A 25619-nucleotide genomic window follows, 5' to 3' on the forward strand; every position below is an offset into this window, starting at 1 on the left:
CATCTCTGAAGGCCTTTACCTCCTCCGTGCCTTCCATGTCACCAGTCTCTGTCCTTAACCTAGTACATGGCACGTAACAGACACTCGGTAAGAATTTCTTTGATGGAGCTGAATGAAGGCAACCGAGTTACAAGATTAAAAAGCAGCATCTAAAGGTGGCTCTTTCAAAGTTAAGAAACTCCACTGGCTATTTGGGACCATCAGCAGATGGTTGATGTGCAAGCATCGAAAGTAAATTCAACTGCTGGTTACCTACGGTATTCTTGATGGTCACAGAAAACAATACGCTTTTACAAAATCAAAGCCACTAAGAGCCAAGGCCACCGTTTTGCATCTGGCCCATTTCATACTTACAGATTGTGGGGTGAAAGGACAGATGGCGCAGAATGTTTTTCTTTGCTCTAGCCTACACTTGGCATTTTCCATTTAACCCACTGAAACGCTGGCCTCCGGGTAAACCAGCTATGCTCAGGGAAAATGCACGGAAGAGCTCATTAATGTCAGAAAAAACACCTTTAGCCTTCGTGAAAAACAGGAGGCTGTAGGGACTGCCCCACGGACCAGGAAAGACAAGAGCAAACAGGGCCAGACAGGATGCCCTGGAGAGAACCAGCACTGGAGGAAGCGGGACCCCTCTGACTTCCTTGCTCGCACTGCAGGTGGCCTGCTCGGATCAGGTCTAACCACAGGTGCCAGTCTCTAAGCGTGGGCGCACTGAGGACAGCCCCTGAGCGCCGCTTAGGTCAGAGCTGGGCTTTCTTCATGGGTGATCTGATTCCCCATCTCCCCCAGACGTCTTCAGGAGTGTGAAAGTGTAAGTCTGTAAGGAGATGTATTCACAGGGATAAACCCACTCTCCACTAAAAAGACTTTTCTCTCACCTTCTCATCACGATTTGCATAAATGAGGCTTAGGATGCATGGCCACTTTTTTCATGAAATGTTTCATAGTGGCCAATTGCTCTGCTTATGTTTGCAATTTTGCATGTACTTGATGAACAGAGAGGACTTCTCTACTTGAGATTACAACAAAAAGGTTCTCCCAGAAGGGCTATGTTTTTCCCTTTTTTTTTTTTTTTTTTTTGGCCATGCCCATGGCATGTGGAAGTTCTGAAGCCAGAGATCGAACCCACACCACAGGAGAGACCCAAGCTGCTTCAGTGATGCTGCTTCCTTAACCCACTATTCCACAGGGAACTCCAAGACTATTTTTTTAAAGATATTCACAACACATCATGGAAGGATGAAGAACTGGAAAAGCTGCACCAATGATTCTTCTGGATCCTTTCTTTTAATCTCCCAGGGGAAAACCAGAACACAAATTATTACCCATCACCTCAATCTCAGTGTCCTTTAAAAATGCTTTCTGCTCCTGTTCTCCTTCACCCGTGACCATATTTCAGGACCCAAGGTAATGAAAGGAGCACAAATGTATCCAAAATATACTTAATCTAAGGACACAATGTTGCAGGTCCTAAAAACCCCACGGGGACTTGCCCATCTAATGCTGAGCCATGAATCTCCTGTGTACACCTGAGCAGGGTGAATCATTCAGAAACTCTGGGATTTGCCTGTAAACTGCCGGACAACCCACAAATAACCAGTCTTTCTTAGACGAGCTCTGCAAAGGAAAACGAACCCCTTTCTGGGTTGTTCTCAGCAACATCCACTTGCTTGGTTCTCTTCTCTCTTCCCACCGAGAGAACAGTCCCCGCCACCTCCTCCTGGTGTTCCGGACACAGGCTGAGGGTCTTGCAAGGGGCTGTGTAGCTCTCTCCCCCAGGGCCCGGCCCCACATTCCAGGAACACTGCGGGGCGTGCAGGGCAGAGGGCTCCCTCTCTTTGTTTCCTGGCCTTAAACTCTTCCCTCCCCCTCCCCATCCTCCTCTCAACTCAAGGGATGCTTCCCATCCCAGCAGAGACTCACTTGCTGTCCCCAAGCTCACACGCTCAGGTCCAAGGGGTGCCCTTGGGGTGGATGTAGCCGCACCCCCTCGGCCCCAATAAGACCTTCCTCTCCACCAACCAGGGCGCAGCATGAGGAGCCTATATACCTGACAACTCCTCCCAGAAACCGAGGAAAGGAAGTCAAACAACTCTGACAATACTTAACGCTGGGCTTGAGCTTATTCCCTAAACTCTGCGACAAGCAACTCTAAACTATCTGCCCAAGGATGAGAACTCCTGTTTGTGTGCCCACCGCATGTCTGACAGCGTGTTGGTAACATGACCACTGCTAACCTGTCTGTGCCTCCAACCAGGAGGCTCTCCTCCGAGACAGAAGGCAATGGGGCCCTGGGGTTAAGGACCTGCCCAGGGAGTCAGTAGGTAGTTCCTCTACTCAGAAACCACAGACTCTGGGTGGGTCTCAAAGTGGGGCTGGGGTCCTGGGAGGTCAGACTCTGTTTGTAAGGACACTGAGAAGCTGTCTGCCTTTTACTCTCATTCTTTCCAAATCCAAGTGGACTTGGCCAGAGGCTTGTGACCTGCATGCCGACTGCAGGCAGAAGCATATGTCAGAACCCAACATTTTAGAAAATGTAAAACAATGCCATTAATTTCCTCGTGTTTTGGAAAACAGCAGCTTTCCAGTTAAAAATGTGATTTATATTAACTAACACATAGTGGTTTACTATTTTATTTAAATTTATAATTTATTTTATTTCTTATTTATTTAAACTGTCCTCAGTTTAAATTCCTAGGACAATAAATACCAACACAGAGAACCCATATAAACAAAGGCTCTTTGGAGTCCCCATTCATGTTTTTTTTTTTTCCTCCCTTCTTCTTTTTTTTTTTTAATCTTTTTTTTAGATGAACCTGTGGCATACAGAAGTTCCTGGCCTGGGGTCTAATCAGAGCTGCAGCTTCGGCCTACACCACAACCACAGCGATGGGGGATCTGAGCCACATCTGCAACCTACACTGCAGCTTGTGGCAATGCCAGATCCTTAAACTACAGATAGAACCTGCATTCTCATGGATACTCTGTCGGGTTCTTGACCCACTGAGCCACAACAGGAATTCCCCCAATAATTTTTAAGAGCATAAAAGGGTCTGAGATCCAGAGAAAGACAAATACTGTATGATTTCACTTATAGTGGAATCTACAAAAACAAATGAACAAACATAACAGGAACAGAGTCACAGATACAGGGAACAAACAGGCTATTTGCCAGAAAGGAGGGGGTTGGGGCGGGGGGTGGGGGAGAAGAGAAAGTGGTGAGGGACATTAGGACGTACAAACTTCAGTTGCAAAATACATGTCACAGGTGTGGAAGTGTGGAGGATACAGTCAACAATTATGTAATGTCTCTGTAGGGTGATTGTGATAATCAGTTTGAACTGCACAGAAATAGCAAAGCGCTCTGTTGTGTAACAGGAACTCACACAGTGCTGTAAGGCCATCGTACTTCAAACGCAAAGCAAAAAAATTCATAGGAAAAGAGATCAGCTCTGTGGTTACCAGAGGCGGGGGAGGGAAGCAGATGAAGGCGGTCAGAAGGTACAACCTTTCAGTTATAAGATAAATAAGCAGCAGGCATGGAATGTACACCAGGGTAAATATATGGACACCGCTTTGTGTTACACAGGAACGTTGTTAAGAGAGTAAACCTTAAGAGGTCTCATCACAAGGGGAAAAAACTAAACTGCTTCTTTAGTTTTGTACTTAGATGGTGGGTGTTCACTAAACTGACCGTGACAATCACTGCATGAGGTATGCAGATCGAATCATTACACTTTACACAGTGCCGCAGGTCCACTAGAGCTCAATCAAACTGGAAGACAAGAATTAGAAATGTAAATGAGTAGCATAATCATAGAGAGATGGACAGATAAGTAAGTCTGAGATGAAAAGGGAACCACTATCCTCATGAGCTTCTGAAAAGAAGTAGAAGCTAGGGTTGGTTTTTGTTTGTTTGTTTTCTTTCTTCTTCCCCTGTAAATTTGGTCACATCATCAGGCTGGTCTGGAGCTTTCATTAAAGACTGCGTGCACACAGTGCACACACAGCCTGATGAACTCTGGCCTTGGTTCTCATGTTTTCTTTTGCTGACTCTTCAATATAAACTTATCTTCAAAGATACCTAAACATGTGACACAATTTAGAAGATATCTGTTCATTACTCATGAAACATTTGAAAAGCATAACTTCTATCTTCAAGAAGTAAAAGACCCAAGATCAAAAAGTCAAGATACGAAGTTCCTGTTATGGCGCAGCAGAAACGAATGCAACTAGCAACCCTGAGGTTGCAGGTTTGATCCCTGGCCCCGCTCAGTGGGTTAAGGATCTGGCATTGCCATGAGATGTGGTGTATGTCGCAGATGTGACTGGGAACCTGCGCTGCTGTGGCTCTGGCGTAGGCCGGCAGCGGCAGCTCCGATTTGACCCCCAGCCTGGGAACCTCCATATGTGGCAAGTGCGGCCCTAAAAAGCAAGTGTACTTGTTTACACCCCTTAAACAATTCCAAGTTCGTCTGTGATGGCGACTCAAGAAGGTGGAGCTGGAGGGACACGGAGATATGCCTGGTGTCCCCCAGCATCTACCAGGGCCCAGCACGTTCACAGAGGCCCCCAGCGCTCAGGGACTCGGGCTCCACATACTCAAACGCATCCTCTCAGATGCCTATGGAGAAATCTATACTCCGAAAACCAGGGAATGCTAGAAGAGAACAATTCCCCTCCAGGGATCAGGTTATGGTCAAGGGGTCTCCTGCAAACTGGGCTCATCCCCAGGGAGGAGAGATGTTGGGATCAGGACAGGTCTGAGGACCACTGCTCTGAAAGAGCTCATGTTTAATAAGAAAATTTCAAGGAACAAGAAAAGAATAATCCCTAGAAACTAAGCCATGTTCATCTCTGCCCTAGAGGTCAACCAAGTTGGCCAGAGGCCCCAGCATCTAATAGACAGCCTTTCTCATCTCCCCTTTCACGCTGTCCATGGTCTTAGAAGCCCATTCCCATCATTGCAGGTTAGCTGGGCTCTAGGGACAGGAGCAGATCTCTCCTGGGCAGTGCCAGTCAGGTGGCTGAAGCTCGTGTACCTCACAACCACCACTGACTCTGGAGCTCCTCCCGAGGGTCCCCAAGTGTGCAGGACCTCTAAGGACAGCTTCCCCAAAACCCCCTCATGTCCTGTGTTCTCAGGTTCTGAGGAGACCTTTCCAACCCCTCAGCCCCACCAAGGCTGAGGCTTCTGAGTCTCTGATCTAAATGCCTCTCCAAGCAGGACACCCTGAAAGGCTCTGTTTCCTGTGCCAACCCTTTTATTTCCACATAGCTTCAATCCATTCTGTTCCCTGATCCCTGGCTCCTGGTACGAACTGTCCTCACAGGCTTAGACCAGAGACTCACAGCTCACCTGCTGGTTTCCCAGCCATCCGGCGTACCATCCTGCGTACACTGTCGAGTGGGTATCACTGGCTCCTGGGTGCAGTCCAGATTCTTTACAGAATACCACACCTCTAGTGCCTGGCCCTGCCCTGCCCTGCTGTGAACTCAATTTCCTATGTCCCCATGTCCCCTCTGACAACCATCCCCCAACCTGAAATGCCCTCCTGGATTCAAGGCCCTGGTTAAGTCCCAGCCAAACTCCTGGGCGCCTCGTCCGTGGTGCCGCTGCTCTGACTTCTGTCACAGCATCATGCATGGTCTTTCACTCCACTCTAGACTGTCATGCATGGGTCATGTTTCCCCAAACGGATTATAAGTTCATTAGGAACAACCACTGTGCCTACAGCTGCTCTAGGCACACTGTGCCATCCACGCTCCGGCTGCCATCACAGTGGAACAGCAATGCATGTTTTTGAACAGCACTCAGAATACTCTGTACATGCAGACATTAATTTCGTTCTCCCAGACCTAGGGCACAAACACCAACATTTATAATGGAAAGGTCTCTTTGTAAATACTAGAGCCTAAAACCTCAATCTCTTTGCTTATAAATTCTGTACAATGAAATCCCAGCTTGGAAGGAAGACTCCTGCTTTCAGTTCTGGGTGCCCAGATCTCCTAGAGACCAAACACTTCCTGTGGAGGATCATTTACTTTGATTTTCCACAGTCTGCAATTTAAGTTCACGCTAACATTCAACAGTTGGTGAAATGAGTATATGACAGAAGAACTGATTTTGTAGCTTCCCAAGGGAAAAAAAAATACAATTTTCTAAAAAAAGTGGGCAGGACAACCACGAACACATAAAACTTTGCTGGAAACCAACTTTCAGTATATTTTTAAACCAGAGTGAAGAGAGAGAGAGAAGAAAAAAGAGAAGGAAAAAAAACATTTAAGTCCAGGGTTGGTCACCCTGCTGGCAATGAGAACAGAGCTCCTCGCAGGCAGGAACCAGCCTTAGTTTTCTATGCACCCTCAGCTCCAGCGCAGCTCCTGGGACAGGAGGATTCAAGATTTTTTTTTGAGGAAGCCAATGAGTGAGAGAGTAAATCAGGGAGTCACAGGGGAAAAACAGAGATTCTGGAGCAGCTTACAAGATAAAAACTAACGAAGGATGTCGTAATGAAAAGGCTTTTCACGAAGCTTAAAGGAAGACCCCACGCAACCCTCGGAGCGGCCCCATCGCCGCCACGAGGCAGGCACAACCCAACCCTTACCTGCGGCACAGGCACTTTCTGCGGGGTGTTCTGGGGCGACGGGTGGAGCTGTGCCCAGGGCTGGTGGTGCGGGTGTGGGGGCGAAGGCTGGTGGTGCAGGCCCGGGTGGGGCTGCAGCGGAGGGCAGGTTGGCAACTGCTGGAAGGACGGCTGCTGGCCGGGGTGCTGCTGGCCGGGGAGCAGTCGTTCCTGGAGGGCCTGCGGGTCGGCGAGGCCCACGCCAGGACACCCGTTCGGTCTCAGGTGCCCGGCCAGCTCCCTTGGGGCTGAGGACATGCCCATAAACGGACGGGACTGCTGCATGTTCCGGGGTCCCACGCTCCTCTGTCCGATGCCCAGGGCCCCCGGGGGCGGGTGGGGCACAGTGGGGTAACTGCCGACGTCCATCGGGATCCCAGCGCTCCCCGGCCTGACCTGCGGGGGGGGCGTCCCTGCCGGGTTACTCAGCGCTTTCATGGGTGACATGGGAGGCGGAGAGGCATACGTTCCCTGAGGCTGTGAAGGATGCATAGTTTGTGTGTTCATTTGGTTCAGTGAGCCGCTGGGGTGGACGGGCTGCTGGTGCATTAGTCCTTGACCACTGTTGGACGGGAATCCTACGGCGTTGGGGTATCTTGGTACGGACTGATTCATTGGAGTATTATTTGTAAGGCCTAAATTTTGATTCATCCCTGTATTGTTAACTAATCCCTGATTTAGGTTACTGTAAGGATAGCGAGAATACTGCCCTGAGTTGTTTAGAGTAGGTGAGGGGGCCGTCTGGCTCCGAGAACTAAAGTTAAGGGTTTGTGGCCTAACAGCCCCTTGCTGAGGAGGGTTAGGGGAGAACCTGGGGCTGTGGGCGACGGATTCTCCGTGGAGAGCAGTGGGGGGGTGGTGGTGGAAGGGCTGCACTGTGTGGCGTGAGGGCGCCACGCCGGGGCTCTGCGCGGGCACGTGCGACAAGTGGCCAGGGCCCGAGGTGGTGATGAAAGGGTTTCCCTGGCTGAGGCCCTCCTGACCCTGGGGAAACTGGCTCATCCTCGGCTGCGGCTGGCCGTGCTGCTGCATGGAGAAGTCCCCACGCGCCAGGTAGCCGCCCATCTGCTGCAGGTGCGGGGGATGGCCCTGCCCAGGGGGCCCCGATGGTGCCGGCTGGGGCTGGGGCGGCGGTGGCGGCGGCTGGTAGGGGGCCCGGATCTGGTCCGGCACGGGCACGGCCCGGGGGCCCCACAGAGAGCCACTGTCCACGAAAGACTGGCCGTGCCTCTCGTTCTGCATGCCGGGGTAGACGCCCATCTGGCCGCCGCTGCCACCCCCGTGGGGGACCTGGGGGACAGGAGGGGTGTGGTACTGTGAGTGGGGAGACGCCAGTCCGTTCCCAGGGGCATTACTCATCATTCTGTTGGGCTGATCCATCAGATGCATCTTCTGTTGCTCGTACTGGTTATAGTGGTCGAAGTGGGTCAGCTTGGTTTGACTCTGGTTAGTGGAGGGGTGGTGGAGGGAGGGCTGCAAGGAGGCAAAGCCTTGGTCTATCGGCATCTGCTGAGTCATGGGGTTCACGGGGTTTTCAGGGTAACCACATTCTCCAAGGCCTTCGAGGCCTTCGCTGAAAATATTCCCATCCTCGCCAAAGAGACTCATCATTCCTGGATCCGCCATCTTCTCTTCTCCCAACGCACGGCTCCTCCAGGCCGGGGCTCAGGGGCCTGTGTGTGCTTCACTTCACTGAGGGGTTTGTCCTCAGAGCCTATAATCCTTGACTAATCGTCTTCATGTCACTCCATATTTCTTTAATTCTCTTGGACCCTGCAGTGTCAGGCAAAGTCTGGATAGAGGTCCTGGAAGGGAGTGGGAGGTAGGGAGGAGGGAGGAAGAAAACAAAGAATTAGGAACAAATGATAAAAACTGCCAGCATTTTACGCATTTGAATTTGGTGTCCACCAACAAGCCTCCTCTAGCCCCCTCGCTGTGCTGTATTTTATAAATCTGGTTCACTTGGAGAGAAACTCATTAGCTTCTACCAGAAGCATTATTATGATGGGTTACTTCGAAAGCACGCAAAACACTAACCTTAACCTTAAATTAATCCATTCACTACACTTCCTAGCGTTCCATTCTTGGATGGAACAGAACAAAAGAACACAACGTGAGGCGGCAGCAGCTGCCACAGCAGGCAAGCAGATGTCTGAAGACACCAAGCAGCCCATCTGCCGCACTAAAGCCCTGGAAGTGCTCTGGTTACCAACAGCCCGCCCTTAACCTTATTCCCCTGAGCGGTGTAATCAGATGAGCAGCCGCAGCACCGAGGGCTGTGAAAAGCTCAACTTAGTTAAATTGACTACAGGATTATATAAATACCAAACTTGGTCACTTCATACAAATTAGATATTTACGGCCCACATACGACTAACTATGCAACAGCGACAGAGGTGTCGAAGGAGGAGGCGCCGGCGAGGGTGTGTCCGCGGGCACACGCACCAGCAATGTAACAATTCACAATTTCAGGTTGTCTTCTGGCAGGGATCTACAAGCCGAGGCCCAGGACCGGGAGAAGAGCTTTCACTCTCCGGGAGGACCTGTTTCACTCCCATCCCAGTTCGAGTGGAGCATATCCAGCCACAGCTTTACCACTCGCCCTTGGGCTGTGGGCTCCAGGAATGGACCAGGGCCCGTGTCACCAGCTAGCAGACAGACGCTAGCTGCATGGATGGCTACTACACAATGAGCATTCTCATCAGGAGAGACAGAATATTTTCCCCCAAACTTATCAAGACTGAAAATTTTTTATTTTATTTTTTGTCTTTTTAGGACTGCACCTGCGGTATATGGAAGTTGCCAAAGATCAGGGGTCGAATCAGAGCTGCAGCTGCTGGCCTACACCACAGCCACCGAAGCCACCAAGAGGCACAATCGTCAACCCACTGAGTAGGGCCAGGGATTGAACCACATCCTCACGGATACTAGTTAGGTTCGTAACCCAATGAGCCACAACGGGAATGTCCAAGACTGAAAATTTTAACAGAATGAAATTCACCAGGTCCATGCAGCCCTCACCCTTGCAGAGATCCTCTGTGGGACAGGGCGGGACAGGACGGGACAGCACAGGGAGGCGGGTGTGGGTGGCCCATCGTCAGCCTCCGAGCTCACAGCCCTCGGTAGGTACCAACCAAGGCCCTGTCCTTAATTTAAATAGCTCTTAAAGGATTGTGAGATTAAAATAACCAATTTGAAGAATGTTTCTACAATCAAAACAGGAAAGTGTTTTTGCCGAATGCTAATTAAATCAACAACCTAATAAAGAACGAATTCACATAAGAAAAATGTTTGAAATCTTAAACATCTTTGGAATTTAACTCATTTTGCCCGCTTTCGAGAGCCCGTGAAGCACTGCGGGATACCGCCCAGCTTGCTGAAGAATCTCCAAAAGTGATGTTATAAACAGGCCCAGCCATAAACTCTCCCATCACACGTCCCCAGGGCCAGCGTGGGCATGGGACACACCAGGGCCAGCCGGCACACTGGGAACTCACCCACGGACAGATCAAAATTCCGCTTCCACCTGCCTGCGTCCAACGCCTCCCAACAAGGGGAAAACTGGGCTTGCAGACGATGTAAACAACACGCCTGCTTGCTGTCAGAACCACAGACAGGACACCTGAGAGGGTCTTCAGGTCTGCAGTGTTCAGGTGACAGCTGTCAGCCGAAGCCAAAGGTCTCCTCACTCCACCGCCGACTGCCACGAATTTTCTGATCTACTTTCTCGAAAAACAGAGGTCAGATGGGTGGAAATAAGGCGAGCACAAGGGCCATTTTATTTACAGACGTGCGGCTTTACTACGCAGCTACTTTAAAATCCAAACTAAAGAGAAGTCAAATCTCCAGTGCCAAATGAAACAAATATTTATAAATTGAATTTACTCCTAAAAAGGCTACGCGGTCAGTCCTCATTTATTCAAGGCTCATTCTAGCTTTCAAGGAAATAAATACTGGAGTGGACTTGATAATAGCTTAAACCAGCCGTGCAGACTAACCGCTTACGAAAATAACCTTTCAAATGAGCTTAAGGAAGGTAGCGTCTAGCTGTTCGTCCCAGGTGGCCTTGTTTTATAGGATGACGGCTTCATCCTCCAGGGCCCACCACATGTCCCGGGAGGAAACGCTGCAAGCGGACAAGGTTCCCAGCCAGCTGCAGGGGGAAGGGGGCCGAGGAAGGGACAGCCTGGGCCCCTGGGCCGCAGGGAGAGGCGCGTGGAGCTGGCACTCACTTTACAGGCTGAGCAGAAAGCAGGGAAGAACTTGCCGACAGACAGGGGAAGGGACAAGACGGGACACGCACTGAGAGTGACCCTACCGGACACCTGGGCTTCCGGCTCCAAGCTCCTTCCCAACAAGAGGCCGTTTCTCAGCAGCACGAGAAATGGCAGCACCACCTGGTGCTGGGGGTACGGAAAACACGTCACCCACCACGGCTGTGACCGCTCAGGTGAACGCCAGGCACAGGAGCCCAAAAACTACAGCTGAGTCCGTCGCTGGTCACCACTCACGCTGGCTGGGACAGCAGCCACCGCCTTCCTGCCCCTTTTCTGACCTCAAGGCTCGGCGGGCGACTATGCTTGGAATCCATCTGGTAGCTGGATTTCATATTTCTGATCTGAACTAATCTAATTAATTTATTTTTGGTCTTTTTTAATTTGATCAAGACCATTTGAATGCCCACTTTCCCAAGTCACAGCTGCAACATTTAATTTTGTTTCTATCAAAGATATTCATTTACAATTTCTTTCTGGAGGCTGCCTTGGTCTACCGTCAATATCTACATTTTCTGTGTAAATCAGCACTGTTCCATGAGCCGTCAAATCCAAGCCGCCTATGCCACTTTAACTTTTCTAGGAGCCACATTTAAAAAGTAGCCCCCGAAAGAGTGAATATTAGTAATAATTCTCGTTTAAGCCAGTATATGTGAAATACTAGCACTTCAACATGTCATCAACACGAATGTACTTACAGAGTCTTTGAAACCCAGTACGTATTTCACACTTACAGTGTCTCAATTCCTACTGGCCACATTTTAAGCCAGAAAGGTGCATGTGCAGGCAATGGCTAACCTTCTGGGCAGCACAGGTGCATATTAGTAAAAATAAGGAACAGAAATACAAGTTATCAGTGTTAGCAAATAATTCTCACCCTGCTGAACAGCACAGGTATATGTTAGTAAAAATAAGAAACAGAGATACAAATAATCAGTGTTAGCAAATAATTCTCATCCTTTCCCCTTGGGTAATAAATATTCAAGTTGTATTTACATTTGATTTGGCTTTAAGTGAAAACCAAGTTGAATCTCAAATTGCGTTTATTTATTTAAAGTATATCCACTGAGTACCTACTGTGAGCCAGGCACTGATCACAGATGTGAGAGATGTCAGTGAATAAAAACAAAATTACCTTTTGTCCTCGTGGAGGTTACATTCGTCTGTAAATGGTGACCCTTTTAGATAAAATTTTAAAATGCATGGCTTATGTTGTAAAAATTTAGGGTAGCACTTTACAGAATATTTCTTGGTGATTAACAATGACAAGTGTTTCCACGATGGGTGAGGTGACACCTGAACAGACCCCGACAGAGAGGAGAGCATAATTTGGGTTCCTACTCTGTGCTCCGCGGGCCAGCATTTTCCGGGTTGGGAAAGTTTGGGGGGTGAAGAGAGCACAGTGAGAGCTCAACCAACAGAAGCATCGTGGGGCAGGGACGACTCCCCATGAAATCAACTGTGCAGATTTAGTGCAGGCAAGCGCTCTGGAGGCCTAATCCACACCCCTCTTCATTTTACAGATGAAAAAGCCCTCTTACAGCCCAAAGGAGCAACCATCTTCTGCAAAAGACTTTAAGGACAAATCATTCCCAAAGACGAAAGAGACATGTCTGGATGAAATGGCAACTCCCCAGGAAGGGCAAATTCCTTGAGGCCTAGATGGGGTCCTCTTTATTCAGGGCTAAGTGATTAAAACAATCACTGAAACCACCAAAGAGAAGAGAGTTTCAAGAAAGCTTTTTGTATACTCTCTGTAACTTTTTTAGGAACCAAGCCCATCCCAGCACCATGTTGGTTAATATTCAGGGGAATAAGCGGGATGCAAACCAGGCAGCCCCCAAAAGCGGGTGAAGAGCAATGGAAAATCAGGCCAAAGCAGAGGCTGTGCCACAAATCAGATGAAAGACAGAAGCTGTGTACAAATACAAGCTTATATTTTGAGGTGAGTTTCTGACTTCCCAAAGCTTCTGTAAACAATGCTTAACTCCAGTGCTCTGCTTAAAGTAGGACGGCCTTTGTGTGGCCAAGTTTTAATCTGGTATCCCGGTGACCTGGAAAGCTGGAGAGGAGAGGGGTGAGTACAAAACACCTTTCATTTCACAGCTAAATATCTGCCACAGCCCGACCACTGCTGATCTAGTTGTGTAAGCAGGATACTGTCCATTTTTTCATGAATATCTAACGCACAGGGCACGTGGGAAGGAACAGGTAATACTGCCCTTGAGACGCTGAGACTGCTTTTAGAGTTATGGAGCTTGCCTTGTCACGGCTCGCTTACACTTCTCTCCTCCACCTCCAAATAGCCAGAGGTGTGTGACGCAACTGTGATCAGGATTCTGGCCACGGGGTGAAGCCTGGGCCAGTGTTCCCAAGGGAGGGTCAGCACGCCTCATGACCCTCAGCAGAGCCCGGGGAGGTGCCTGGAGATCGAGGTTACAAATCACATCAAGATGGGGAGGGGGCAGTTCCCGTCGTGGCTGAGCAGAAACGAATCCCACGAGTCTCCTTGAGGATGCGGGGTGGATCCCTGGCCTCACTCAGTGGGTTAAGGATCTGGGGTTTCTGTGAGCTGTGGTGTAGGTCACAGATGAGGCTCAGATCCCACATTGCTGTGGCTGTGACTAGGCCGGCAGCTGCAGCTCCAATTAGACCCCTAGCCTGGGAATGTCCATATGCTGTGCGTGTGGTCCTAAAAAAAAAAAAATTACCAAAAAAAAAAAAAAAAAAGACAGAGAGGGATGCACAGGCTGATGGTTCAGAAGATGAAGGGCTCCGTGCTGCTAAGCTGTGCTCATCACCTCCAGGTCTTTTCAGCCCCATCACCAGGCCTGAGGACAGCCCTCCCCACCCGTGGCCCCCAGCAGCCGCCTAGCAAAGAGGGGAGTCCACCCAGTCCGATGCTTGCTATAGAAGGCACCCATCTGACAGATGGTGACCCAAAGAAGCCTCCAAGTTACCAGCATCAGAGCAGCACACATCAGCCTCAGGTTTGCCTCATGGACCAGAGATGCCCTCCTGCACCCCCGCCCCAGCTGGACCACATTTTCCTCCCCATCCATGTGTTGCTCTGCTGTGGCTATGCCATCCTGTGTGGCAGCCGCTGGCCACACATTGCTACTTAACTTTGTTAACACAGAATAAAATTTTGGATTCGGTTGCTCAGCTGCACAAGCTACATTCCCAGTGCCCAGCAGGCCCGTGTGGCTGGTGGCAGCATCGCACCATGGACAGTGCATCTGGAACACAGTCCCACCAGTGCAGAAAATCCCATGGACGGCGGAAGGTACAGCTACAGACTCCTCCCCACAGGTAATGCTCTTAGACAAGGACCACGATAAACAGCAGTAGTTCCCACTAATGAAAAACATTTTCTCTGCGCAGAGATTAGTGTTCTTTCAAAGGTCTATACCTACCCTGTGTGACAAAATTTATAGTACTCTGTCCATATATCATAGTTTGTTAATTAACTCTATTTTCAACCTATAAAGCTTCTCCTTTCTGTAATATCTCCCAACATATATTTCTTAATAAATAATTTTTATGATATTAGGAGTGATTCTCAGCCATAGAAAATTCAGATGCTTAGGAGTAATTAATTTCAAAATTCTTTCCAGTTACAATTGCCATATTACCACTGCTCTTTAATGAAGTTTTCATTAAGTTTAATTTTAACAACTATAAAATCTACATTGCAAAAGGCAGGCCACTATTTTTCTTCATGTCTCTGTGCATTGTTTCCATTCACTATTTCTTTGGAAGAAAAAGATGTAGAAAGAACAAAAAAGGATAAAGCCCTTCAGAAGGTCCATATGAGTTCCCAGCATCTCATGAAAAATAAAACCAAAAAAAGGAAATGAGAATTGTGTTTATAGTGGGCTTCCATTTATATCACAAGGTAGCTTCCAATTTTGCTGATATTATCTCTTAAAAGAGAAAACTGAGATTGAAGAGATTTCATCTTTTAAAAGAGAAAACTGAGGAGTTTCCATAGTGGCACAGCGGAAATGACTCCAACTAGGAACCATGAGGTTTCGGGTTCAATCCCTGGCCTCGCTCAGTGAGTTAAGGAACCAACGTTGCCATGAGCTGAGCTGTGGTGTAGGTCGAAAACACGGCTCGGATCTGGTGTTGCTGTGACTGCAGCATAGGTCAGCAGCTGTAGCTCCAATTGGACCCCCAGCCTGGGAACCCCCCTGTGCATGTGCGGTGCAGCCCTAAAAAGACAAAAAGACCAAAAAAAGGGGGGGGGGGAGAGAAAACTATGCTTGGAAATTGATGGTGTAAGAGCGATGCCGTGCTGTACTTCAAGCCCCAGTCCAGCTACCTGAGCCCCACTCCCAGCCAAGTGATGGAAAGCGACCTTCAAGCCTTCCCATTATTCATTCACTTAAAAAATATGTAACGATGGCCTACTTTGCATAAGATGTTTGATGGACACTGGGTACAGAGAACTGAACCACCAGGCATGGGCCTCGTGCTGTGCAGCTTGCTGTTCTAATAAAGCCCCACAGACGCCCTGCATAGTCAACCCACAGGCCAACCTGTGGATTCTCCTCCCCAGTATTTCACAAGTCTATTTCCTCCCCCGTTCATACTGTCTCTGAGGTCACCAGCAAAGGACAAAACTTTAAAGTGTGACTGGATCTCCCAAGCCGGGTCTCAACACACTCACAGCTGACTGAATGATCTTCCTCTCTCCCCTGATTCACCTCCTCGAGCCAGCAGGTCCCTGGCTCTCGGGATGGAACCCAAAAGCTCAGGGGTGGGGGAATGCATTTCGTAATCAGGTCCCCGACAGCCCCTCTGTTCTCGGCTCCTGGGATCCTCTTCCTCTGCCTTGGAACACCACAATCCCAGGCTGGATGTTAGGTACTGCAGGGTCCGCCTCCTCACACCCTCCCGGCCTGCAGCCCTCACCTGCAGTCTGGCCTCTTACTCATCTCAGTTCCTTTGTTACCACCCTCCCAGGAAGCGTGCTGACCTCAGCGCCACTCCCACCCCACTCGTCCTGCTCAGGCTGTTTCTGAAGCCCTCCCGACAGGGCAGCACCTCCCTGCCTCTCCCCGTGCAGACAGGAGCCTGGCCATTTGAAGAGGGACCTGAAACGACAGGCACCCCCCACCCCCGCCCCGCCCCGCCCCGCCCCGCCCCGGGAGCTGGCGAGAGATGCAGAATCCTGCCCCAGAGTCTGCATTTTATTAACAAGGGCCCCTGGGGATTCCCGCCCACAAACTCTGAGCGCCTCCGACCTATGGCCACAGATTCTCTCAATTAACGTGAGAAGGAATAATCAACAACAGGTAACTGGTCCCAAAGAATTAGAAAGCAAGTACCACACAGACATGACACCCTACACTAAATAGTAGGGGTCTTCACAGCAAAGAAATAGCACTGTCCTCATCCAGAGAATCAGGAATAACCCTTGGCGACCAGCATTAATCTGCAATGGTTTACAGAGAAGGCATCAAATGCTGGTTTAATTTTAAAGAGACATCCATCTGCTCAACAATCATTTTTGCAAGACCAAAAAAAAAAAAAAAAAAAAAAGGCAGCTAACAACAATATCTAATGCTGTGTTACATAACACCCTATTTCACAGGTTTCTTGCAGAAATACTTCAGTTATTTCTACATCACTTTAAGGAGTCTGGATATTCTGAACTGCCTTTCAGATAAAGATGGGGTTTTTTCCTCCATAAGAAAGAGTCCTGGGGCTAATAGATTTTCTTGCAAAGTAACTAATGAACCAGCACTCAGCTAACAGTTTACACTAAGTGCATGGCCTCAGCATTTTTTTTTTTTTCCTTAATTGGTCAAACGGTGCCTACTGTCCTCCAGGTAAGCTGTACCCCTAAGCACAAGAATCAATGCCCTTTAGAAAACAACCTTTACACCCTGCAATTCAACACTGAAATACAATCCCTGAAATTCACTCCTTCCAGGACTAAGCCAACTAAGAAGAGAGTGGACCTGCTCATCCCACCAGAGACACGAGGAAAACACATCCAGGGCCATCTTCTCTCCACGTGCATCGGCGAGGCCCAGCCGCAGACCAGCACATACTCCAGTGTCACTTAAAACACGCACCATTACACTGCAGAAGAGAGATGTGTGTACACAGAGCCCCACACACCGCGTCCATGTAAGCAAACAAGCTATGTATCTATGCAAAAGACGTGGCTTGGTCCCTTATCACTCTAATGCTACCTTAATTAATTTTATTGTAGGGGAGGGAGAAAGCAAACGAAGACAGGTCCAGAAATAAGAAAATGGCAATTTTGTGTGTGTAATTCATTTGGGACAGGGAAAAATTAAACTTCAGAAATGTACTTCAATCCACTTAGCAAGGATGTGTACAGTGCAAGCTAAGAGTAATATAAATTTTACAAAATGCAGTGCTTGCTATCATGCTTAATATTGTATAATATCCTAGCCTGGCTGGTCTATAAAGGCAAATGACACAATGTTTTTATTAAGCCACGAAAAAAGCAGGGTCTTTGAAAACATCTTCCTGCTCTCTGTAGACCCGTTTCAAGCTACTGACTTGAGACACACATGCACACAAGCACATCTGGGGGAAGTCAAGCCTACACAGAGTGAGAGCAGCACAGAAGGAGGGAAGGCAGGAGGTGCCTGGCCCACCCGGTGCCCGGACACCCTAGGGATCTGAACTCCTCTAAAGCCCGAATCACCGGAGGATGCCAAGGGCAAGATGCTGAGGGGCTGAACAAACAGGGAACAGCCAACCGCTCCTGGAAGAAGCGTGCTTTATGCTTTTTTATATACTCACTACAGTTGTCGCTATTTCAACTAACGGATCTGCCAATTTTCTACATTCTTTTGCATTAAAAAGTTCTGGAAAGCGGAAAAGGAGATTTTTGTCTCATAGACCAGGGGGAGTTTAAAACTGCACCCAAATTCTGCCTGGCTGAAGTGGAGGGAAAGGAAGGGTGCAGTTAAACACCTCCTCCAATGCACCTCCAACATTCCTTCAAGGGGAAAAAAAAAAAAAATGCTCCGGCAACACCACAGCTGAAAATAATTTCCCTGCACAGGCAGAGCACATGTGATGAGAAGGGAGCATTATCCATCACGAATAAACCCAAGCTCAGGGCCAGGCCAAGTGTCACAGGACACCGAGGGCAGAGGTCACAGGGTGGCCTGGACTGCATTCTAAAAGGCCATATCTCATTCAAAAGAGAAAGACACAGGAATTACAGAAATTCAAATTTCCATCAGGGAAGCGAAGCAACATAAAAATGAGACAGAACAGTAAACGAGAGTTGAGAAGGTCTTTGGAAGAGTATTAGAAAAGGTATTTTGGAAAACCGCACACAGTCTCAAAAAGGTAAATCTGCAGACAGAGGAAAAAAAAAAGAAAGAATTCAGATATAACTTATGCAGTAATTACAGTATTAAACTACTCTTTCAAATAAAATTTATTTGACCAAGGAAACAGAATTAAGGCTGGAATACACAGTAAACATTTTGCATTCCTTATTTCATAATCATTCTGACATATACAACAAAGTTGAAAACATTTTTTTCTATTCATACACTTATCAATGCAAGCAAGTACTACAATGTCACCATAATCAAAACTGATGATCAAAACATTATCAAAAACTCTTATAATAACTATTGATAATCAAAACTATCGATTTCATGCAGCTAAATAAGCCTGACATCCCTTTTAGCCAAATTAAATGTCTTCATTCATATTAGCATGTAACGAAAAACAAAAGTTATATCCACAAACTCTGGATGTTTATAGTTTCCTGCAGCCATCGCAAAGCCTCAACCCCAAACTGGCCCCTCTCCTCATGACCCAGAAATCTTCTGAGCTTTTCCCCAATTAGCTGTGCCCCATAGGGCAAACTAGCTTTATGAAATAGCTTTTATGTTACTCTAAGCAAATTAATTCATAACCTACATCTATTTCCCAAAAAGCTGCAAAACATTCTCTAACACATCCTTTTATTATCCACTGCTCCACCACCCTCCTCCACATCACTGAAAGCTGACCTGAACGACCACGTATTTCCCTGAAAAATCATTCAGCTGGCCAATTCTAACCAGAAGTAGTTTTTACACGAGAGTACAGGATTCCTGATAGCAGGATATCATTCCAACTTGCAGGTAAACTTTACATCTCAGTTTGAAAAGAGGTCCTGTTTTGAAGCTATAAATGTCTACACTGTATCCATTTCGATCAGAGATCAATACTGAGTTCACTGCAAGTTGTAAGTGAATTTTGTACTTGGCTTCATCAAAGAATACGAAAGGACCAGAAGCCTACGTGGCTTTAAAATACGGAATTTACTATGGCACCCATCCCACTGTGTGGTTTTCATGGCTTTAACTACTATTCATTCATAACTACGAATGAAATTTTGATCCCAGATGAGGAAACCTGAGTAAGTGTCATTGGTGACAGTATTTACATCACGTTACACATACCCACACTGTTGAGGTGTCTCCCCCGCCCCCCGCCCCCGCTCCCCATCAACCTCTAAAATATGGAATTCTCTACTTCATGCCCATTCTCAGCCATGATGACAACTGTGAAGAATATAAATAAGGAGTTCCCGTCATGGTGCAGTGGTTAACGAATCCAACTAGGAACCATGAGGTTGCAGGTTCGATCCCTGGCCTTGCTTAGTGGGTTAAGGATCCGGTGCTGCCGTTAGCTGTGGTGTAGGTTGCAGACGAGGCTCGGATGCCGAGTTGCTCTGGCTGTGGCCTGTAGACCCCTAGCCTGGGAACCTCCATATGCCATGGGGAGCAGCCCTAGAAAAGACCAAAAAAAAAAAAAAAAAAAAAAAGAATATAAAGTTTCTAACTATGCTACTGAGAATTTACTGCCTTTAAAGACAAGAGGCTATGAAAAAAAAATCTTAACTTTTTAAAACAGCCTTTAAGACACTGTAGGTAAATCCAAGTGTCCCGTTAAATAGAAAAGCGTCTACGCTGTATTTTCCAGGCTGCACCTCATACCTAGAACGGGCAGGAAAAGTTCTGACAGACCAAGGTCTCAAGTTTCTACATCAAAACCACCCTCACAGGCCCTCCGTGCTCCGTTTTGGTCACCTGTCCAGCACGCTGCCCATTCAGGCACCAAGGCTCCTGAAACTCTGCTGTCCGAGAATAGTGATAACAAAGGGTTTCTGTCACCCTGTGTAAAGGCAAAAGTTTTAAAATACCATTTGGTACTTAAAGTTGTTTAGATCATCAGTATCCAAATAATTTTTACTGACTGCATACCAACTTGATAGTTAATAGTTTTTAACCTATCAGAATCAATTATCTCTTTTTTGTGAAATGAATTTAAATTTACTTTACCTTTGAAAGAATTCTTTCCATTTTTCCCTATCTCTCTTTGAATAAATGATGCCCTGTTGAAAGGTTAACCTCCAAATACAGACTCTATTTCAGTATTTCTTTCGTCATGAACCATTTAACTGTTCCCCTGCTCTCTATGATATGCCGGCGTGCACATACACAGGCAAGTGCTTCAAGGAAGACCCTGCCTTTTATGTCTGTCACTTTGCATCCCTAGTGCCAGACCCCGCACCCCCCAAAATGGGTAAGGACTTCGCCCATTACACAGCATCTCAGTGGATTCCTAACACCCCCTCCTCAGGCACACGGCATGGCGTCCCTAGTATTTCACACTCACACAACGGAGGTGAGGGGCGAGGGCCGGGGTGGGGAATGAAAGCCTCTCCCATCTCTCCATGGATACTGTGCCATTAAAGGAGAACCACATGCTGGTGACAGTCTTGCAGCTTTACACCTCCTCGTTTGTGTGCCGACCGGTTCCAGCCTTCAGCTGAACCTCCCAGAGCAATGTGACCTGGTGCATCTCCCATCCTCAGGCCCACCTGCCAGTCTGCCTCTGGCTGTGCTGCCAAGGAAGGAATGCATTAAACGCTGTTACCGCTTATTATAGCCAAACACCTTTTCTCCAAAAAGTCCAAAGTTCTCTGCACTCTGCCTTCTCACCTATTTTAAGGTCCATCAATATCTGCTAACAATCCAGTATCGAGTATCATTAATGTTACCTGCAGCCTCAAATCCAAAATGTCTGAAATAAATTCTGATGATTACTCTCCCCTGGCCCCTTTGGTCCACAGCATCTATTTTAAGACTTTCAGCTATAAATCCAGATATAACTTATAAATAAATATTATTTAAAAAGTAACCATGTGAACGTGCTGAAAATAACTAGTTCTTGATAAATCATCTTCAGTAAACTTGTTTTTCTACATGACATTCTTGTGTGTGCATATAAATATGCTTTGAGCTCTTCAGTTTGTGTGTTTTTTTCTGATCCCTCCAAGACTCTCGGCTGTTACGTTGCTCCTGGGGACAGTGTTTGGTGGCGATGAGCACAGAAAGCCAAGCAGCAGCACACAGGCACCACCTCCAGCAGTCCCTGTGTTGTCCAGTACAGGGCTCTGGGTGGCTGTTTAAATTAACTAAAATTACATAAAATCTAAAATCCAGTTCCTCCGACACACCAGCCACATTCAAGCACTCAACAGCCACACGTAGCTAGTGGCTACAGGAATAGACTCTGCAAATACAGAGCTCAGTGGACCTTTCCTCGTGACAAAAAACCCCCAGGCAGTGCTAGTCTAGAAGACTGTATAAGCTGAGACCTAAAGAGCAGATACAAAACTGAAAAGTGGAGGCTCTGGGCAAGAGGGGGGCAGAGAGGCCTGAAAAGGCCATTACCCAGGTGTAGGGAAGAAGAAGACACACCTTGAGATGTCTGCAAACACTTCCGTGTGGCTTACGTGGAGGCCAGATCACAGAGAGCCTTGTATTTCATTCTGAATTCGTGAAGAAGTTAGTCTTAAGGTTTTTTTTTGTTTTTTGTTTTTTGTTTTTTTTGTCTTTTTGCTATTTCTTTGGGCCGCTCCCACAGCATATGGAGGTTCCCAGGCTAGGGGTCGAATTGAAGCTGTAGCCACCAGGCTACATCAGAGCCACAGCAACGCGGGATCTGAGCCGCGTCTGCGACCTACACCACAGCTCACGGCAATGTCAGATCCTTAACCCACTGAGCAAGGCCAGGGATCAAACCCGCAACCTCACGGTTCCTAGTCAGATTCGCTAACCACTGCGCCACGATGGGAACTCCAGTCTTAAGGTTTTAAGTGACACTGTTTAGGAAGATGTACATTTTATTTTACTTTTTAAAATTTAAGCATAATTTATAATACTACATGAGTCTCAGATGTACAGCAAAGTGTTTCAGTTATACATTATTTTTTTCAGATTATTTTCTGTTATAAGCTATTACAAAATATCGAACACAGTTTCCTTTGCCATACAGTAGGGCCTTGTTTATCTCTTACCTATATAGAAGTGTGTATATGTTAATCCCAAATTCCCAATTTATCCCCCCCGCTCCCTGGTAATCATAAATTCATTTCATGTCTGTAAGTCTGTTTCTGATTTGTAAATAGATTCATTTGTATTATTTTTTAGATTCCACATATAAGTGATATCATATGCTACTTGTCTTTTTCTCTCTGGCTTGCTTCACTTAGTATGATAATCTCTAGGTCCAATCATGTAATATTTCACTGTGTGTGTGGGGGGGTGTCTTCTTCATCCATTCAGAAATGATGTACATTTTAGGGAGTTCCCATTGTGGCTCAGTGGTAACATATCCAACTAGTATCCATGAGGACATGGGTTCAATCCCTGGCCTCAATCAGTGGGTTAAGTATCTAGCACTGCTGTAAGCAACTGTATAGGTCACAGAAGCAGGTCAGATCCTGGTTTGCTGTAACTGTGGTGTAAGCCAGCAGCTGCAGCTCCAATTTGACCCCTAGCCTGGGATCTTCCATATGCTGTGGGTGTGGCCCTAAAAAGCAAAGAAAGGAAAGAAGGAAGGAAGGAAGGAAGGAAGGAAGGGAGGGAGGGAGGAAGGAAGGAAGGGAGGGAGGGAGGGAGGAAGGAAGGGAGGAAGGAAGGGAGAAAGAATATTTTAGAAATCTCCCTTACTAAAATATGGATCACAGATTGAGAGAGGTGGAAATATTACAAGACCAGTGCCAAGACCAGTTCGAAGGCTCTTACAGGAATTCGGGTTAAGAGATGATGGTGCAGCAAAGGAGACAGTGATACTCAAGAGACAGACCTACCCAACCCAACCATCTGACTTGGCTTCTGACTGGAGGCTGGAGGATGAAGAAGAGTCTAGGAGCACAGGTTCTGACCTGGGTAACTGAGCAAATGGTAATACCGCATAGTGGAACACAGGGAACAGAAAAGAAGGAGAATTATGTGGGGTTGTGGGGGAGGAGGGGGGAGACAGAATAAGTCCACAAGGAGCTACCCAGTTACCAGCATAATATCAAAGTGAAGAGCAACTCCAGAGAGAGAGCTGAGCTGAAGATATAAATATTCACATCACTGATAAACAGAAGGCAAAGTCTTGGAGAAGATGAAGAAGACTCAAATAAATGAGACAATATTCTGGGCTACTGGACTGGGAGAATGAATATTGTTAAAATGTCCATCCTACCCAAAGCACTCTACAAATCTACAATCCCTATCAAAATTCCAATGGCATTTTCCAAAGAAACAAACAATCCTAAAAGTTGTATGGAACCACAAAAAAAAAAAAAAAAAAAACACCCAAGAATCGATAGAACAAAGAGGCAGAGGGCACTAGGAACCTAAGGTCTAAGACCTACTCTGAAATGACATCCCATTCTAGAACTTCCTTTTCTCATTTGTAAAGTACAGCTAATACCACTGACCCTAACTCACTAGAGTGTATCCATAAAGCACTGGACACAGCACCTGGAACACATTTAGTGCACAATGCAGATGGTCGCTTTCTCCTTTAATATGAGAAATTTAGATACACAAACACGTCAACCAGGCTGTGAGGCCTTGACTCTGGAACCTAGACTCAGTTCCTGGTTTCCCACCTGTAGGCTGGGGAGATAGAAAGGTGGCTGAAGAAAATGGCAAACATCCGTCCACTCAAAGACTCAAATCTAAGCAGCTTTACAGCTAAAATTATGCAAGGTATAGGTGTCCACTTCCAAAATTCACTTTCAGTGATAGAAAAATAATCAGCATCTTGAGAAGCACAGACAATAAAGTGATTATACAAATAAATCAAACACACATGCACCATGTAAATAATGCAGTGAAGCTTCAGTTTTAAATGTAAAATTACCTGCACTCCCTCGTAATTCTAAAGCAACTGTTCTTCCCTAAAGGTTAATGAGCACCCGGTTTACATGGTAAGATTACAAAACCATCACTTCTCAGAATACATTCACCCCTAATCCTGTGAAGGGGCATCACAGGAACTCCCCCCACTTCAGCCCCCCAGAGAAAGAGGAGTCAGGGAGATAAGGCACCTGCAGCCCGCCCTCCAGGAGAAAGGCCTCTGACATCTCCCAGGTCCGGGCCTGAACGTCTGGAGACCAAGCAGTCACCTGAAGCAAATTTCTCGGAAGAGTGAAACCTCACACTTCCTTTCTTCCTCAACAGGACTGGCAGCACACACTTCCTCCTAAGCACCAACGGTGTAAATTCTTGGCCACGCAACTGCAATCCTAGCATTAGATTAACAATTTAAGGGTTCAGAATACAGCTGCAAGGCCCCCATAAAGGTCCAAAGTAAGAACCAGATGCCAAGTAGCTTTTTTCCATTTCCCACTTACTTGAACAAACTTAAGTGAAAGGTAACATTTTAACTTTCTTTTCCAGTCACAAAACAGGTTCATGTCAACTGTCACCTTCAAGGACACTATGAGGATGACTTAACTACTTCAAACATTCCACCAGAAATAGGCTGAGTAATATAAAAGATATATAAAAATGTTTATTCTCCAGGATGTTCAGTCTTGAAGGTCTAGCTGTGGATGCTCCTTTCCTCGGGCACCCCAACCACCCAGCTGGAAACGAGATTTTACATTCAAACCATCCTTGACCTCAGCTTGCACTACTGTGACAACTTTCAGAAGAAACCCCAGAACATTCCTCTAGAAGATCTCCTTCCCCAACCCCCACACCCGGGACATTCCCGGGTCTGGAGTCCAGAGAACGGCACCTCTGCTGTTGGCAGGGCTTCAGCACGAGAGCCCGGCCACAGCACTGGAGCGTCACTGTGGCCAGGACAGAGCAGGTGCACAGCAGGTGTGGGAGGAATAAAAGCTTAGAGTTCTTTTCAGTAAATAATCCCCAAGAATTTGAGTTTCTAGTTCTTCACATGGGAAGGCCAACTGGAAACTCCCAAATGTTGCAACTGCATTGCCACCTATTTCTGAACTCATCCCAAAACTGATCTGCCCTTGATTTTCTGTGCCTAAAGGGCCCTGGCCATTTCAGCACAAGTTTACATGTTTCTCATCTTTAACTTTTATTGACCATTATCAAGCATTAGGTTTATAAATGTTAAACATGTGTAAAACCACCACTCTCATCAAATGTGAATGATGACCCACGGTGACATCACTTCCACACTTTAAAAAGGCCTCTGATGGTCACAGAAAGAAATGACAGGCCACAGAGGGAAGTAGAAGAGAGCAGTGGCTAGAACTATGGGGAGACCAGCTGGATCTGGCTCTGACACTCTCTCCACCTCCGGCAAATGACAGCAGGGCTCTGGGCCTCAGCTTCCTCATCTGCAAAAATATGAAAACAAGCCCTCAAGGGCTGATCAGAAGCAGTCT

General features: G+C 47.1%; 1 protein-coding gene across 5 annotated transcripts in view; it reads right to left on the reverse strand.

The window, feature by feature from the left end:
- The window catches only part of CHD7 (chromodomain helicase DNA binding protein 7), a 187629-nt gene that overhangs the window by 116878 nt on the left and 45132 nt on the right, over positions 1-25619 (reverse strand). For all 5 annotated transcript variants that reach the window (XM_021089338.2, XM_021089337.2, XM_021089336.2 and 2 more), the window contains exon 2: positions 6612-8434. In XM_021089338.2, coding sequence (XP_020944997.1) covers positions 6612-8255 — 1644 coding nt within the window. In that variant the 5' untranslated portion in view covers positions 8256-8434. The remainder of the gene's footprint in view (positions 1-6611; positions 8435-25619) is intronic.

Source organism: Sus scrofa, chromosome 4, assembly GCF_054392235.1.
Source record: "Sus scrofa isolate SSC_HxYL_T2T_F1_AM1 chromosome 4, Sscrofa_HxYL_maternal_Yorkshire_Landrace_v2.0, whole genome shotgun sequence".
Classification (NCBI taxonomy): domain Eukaryota; kingdom Metazoa; phylum Chordata; class Mammalia; order Artiodactyla; family Suidae; genus Sus; species Sus scrofa.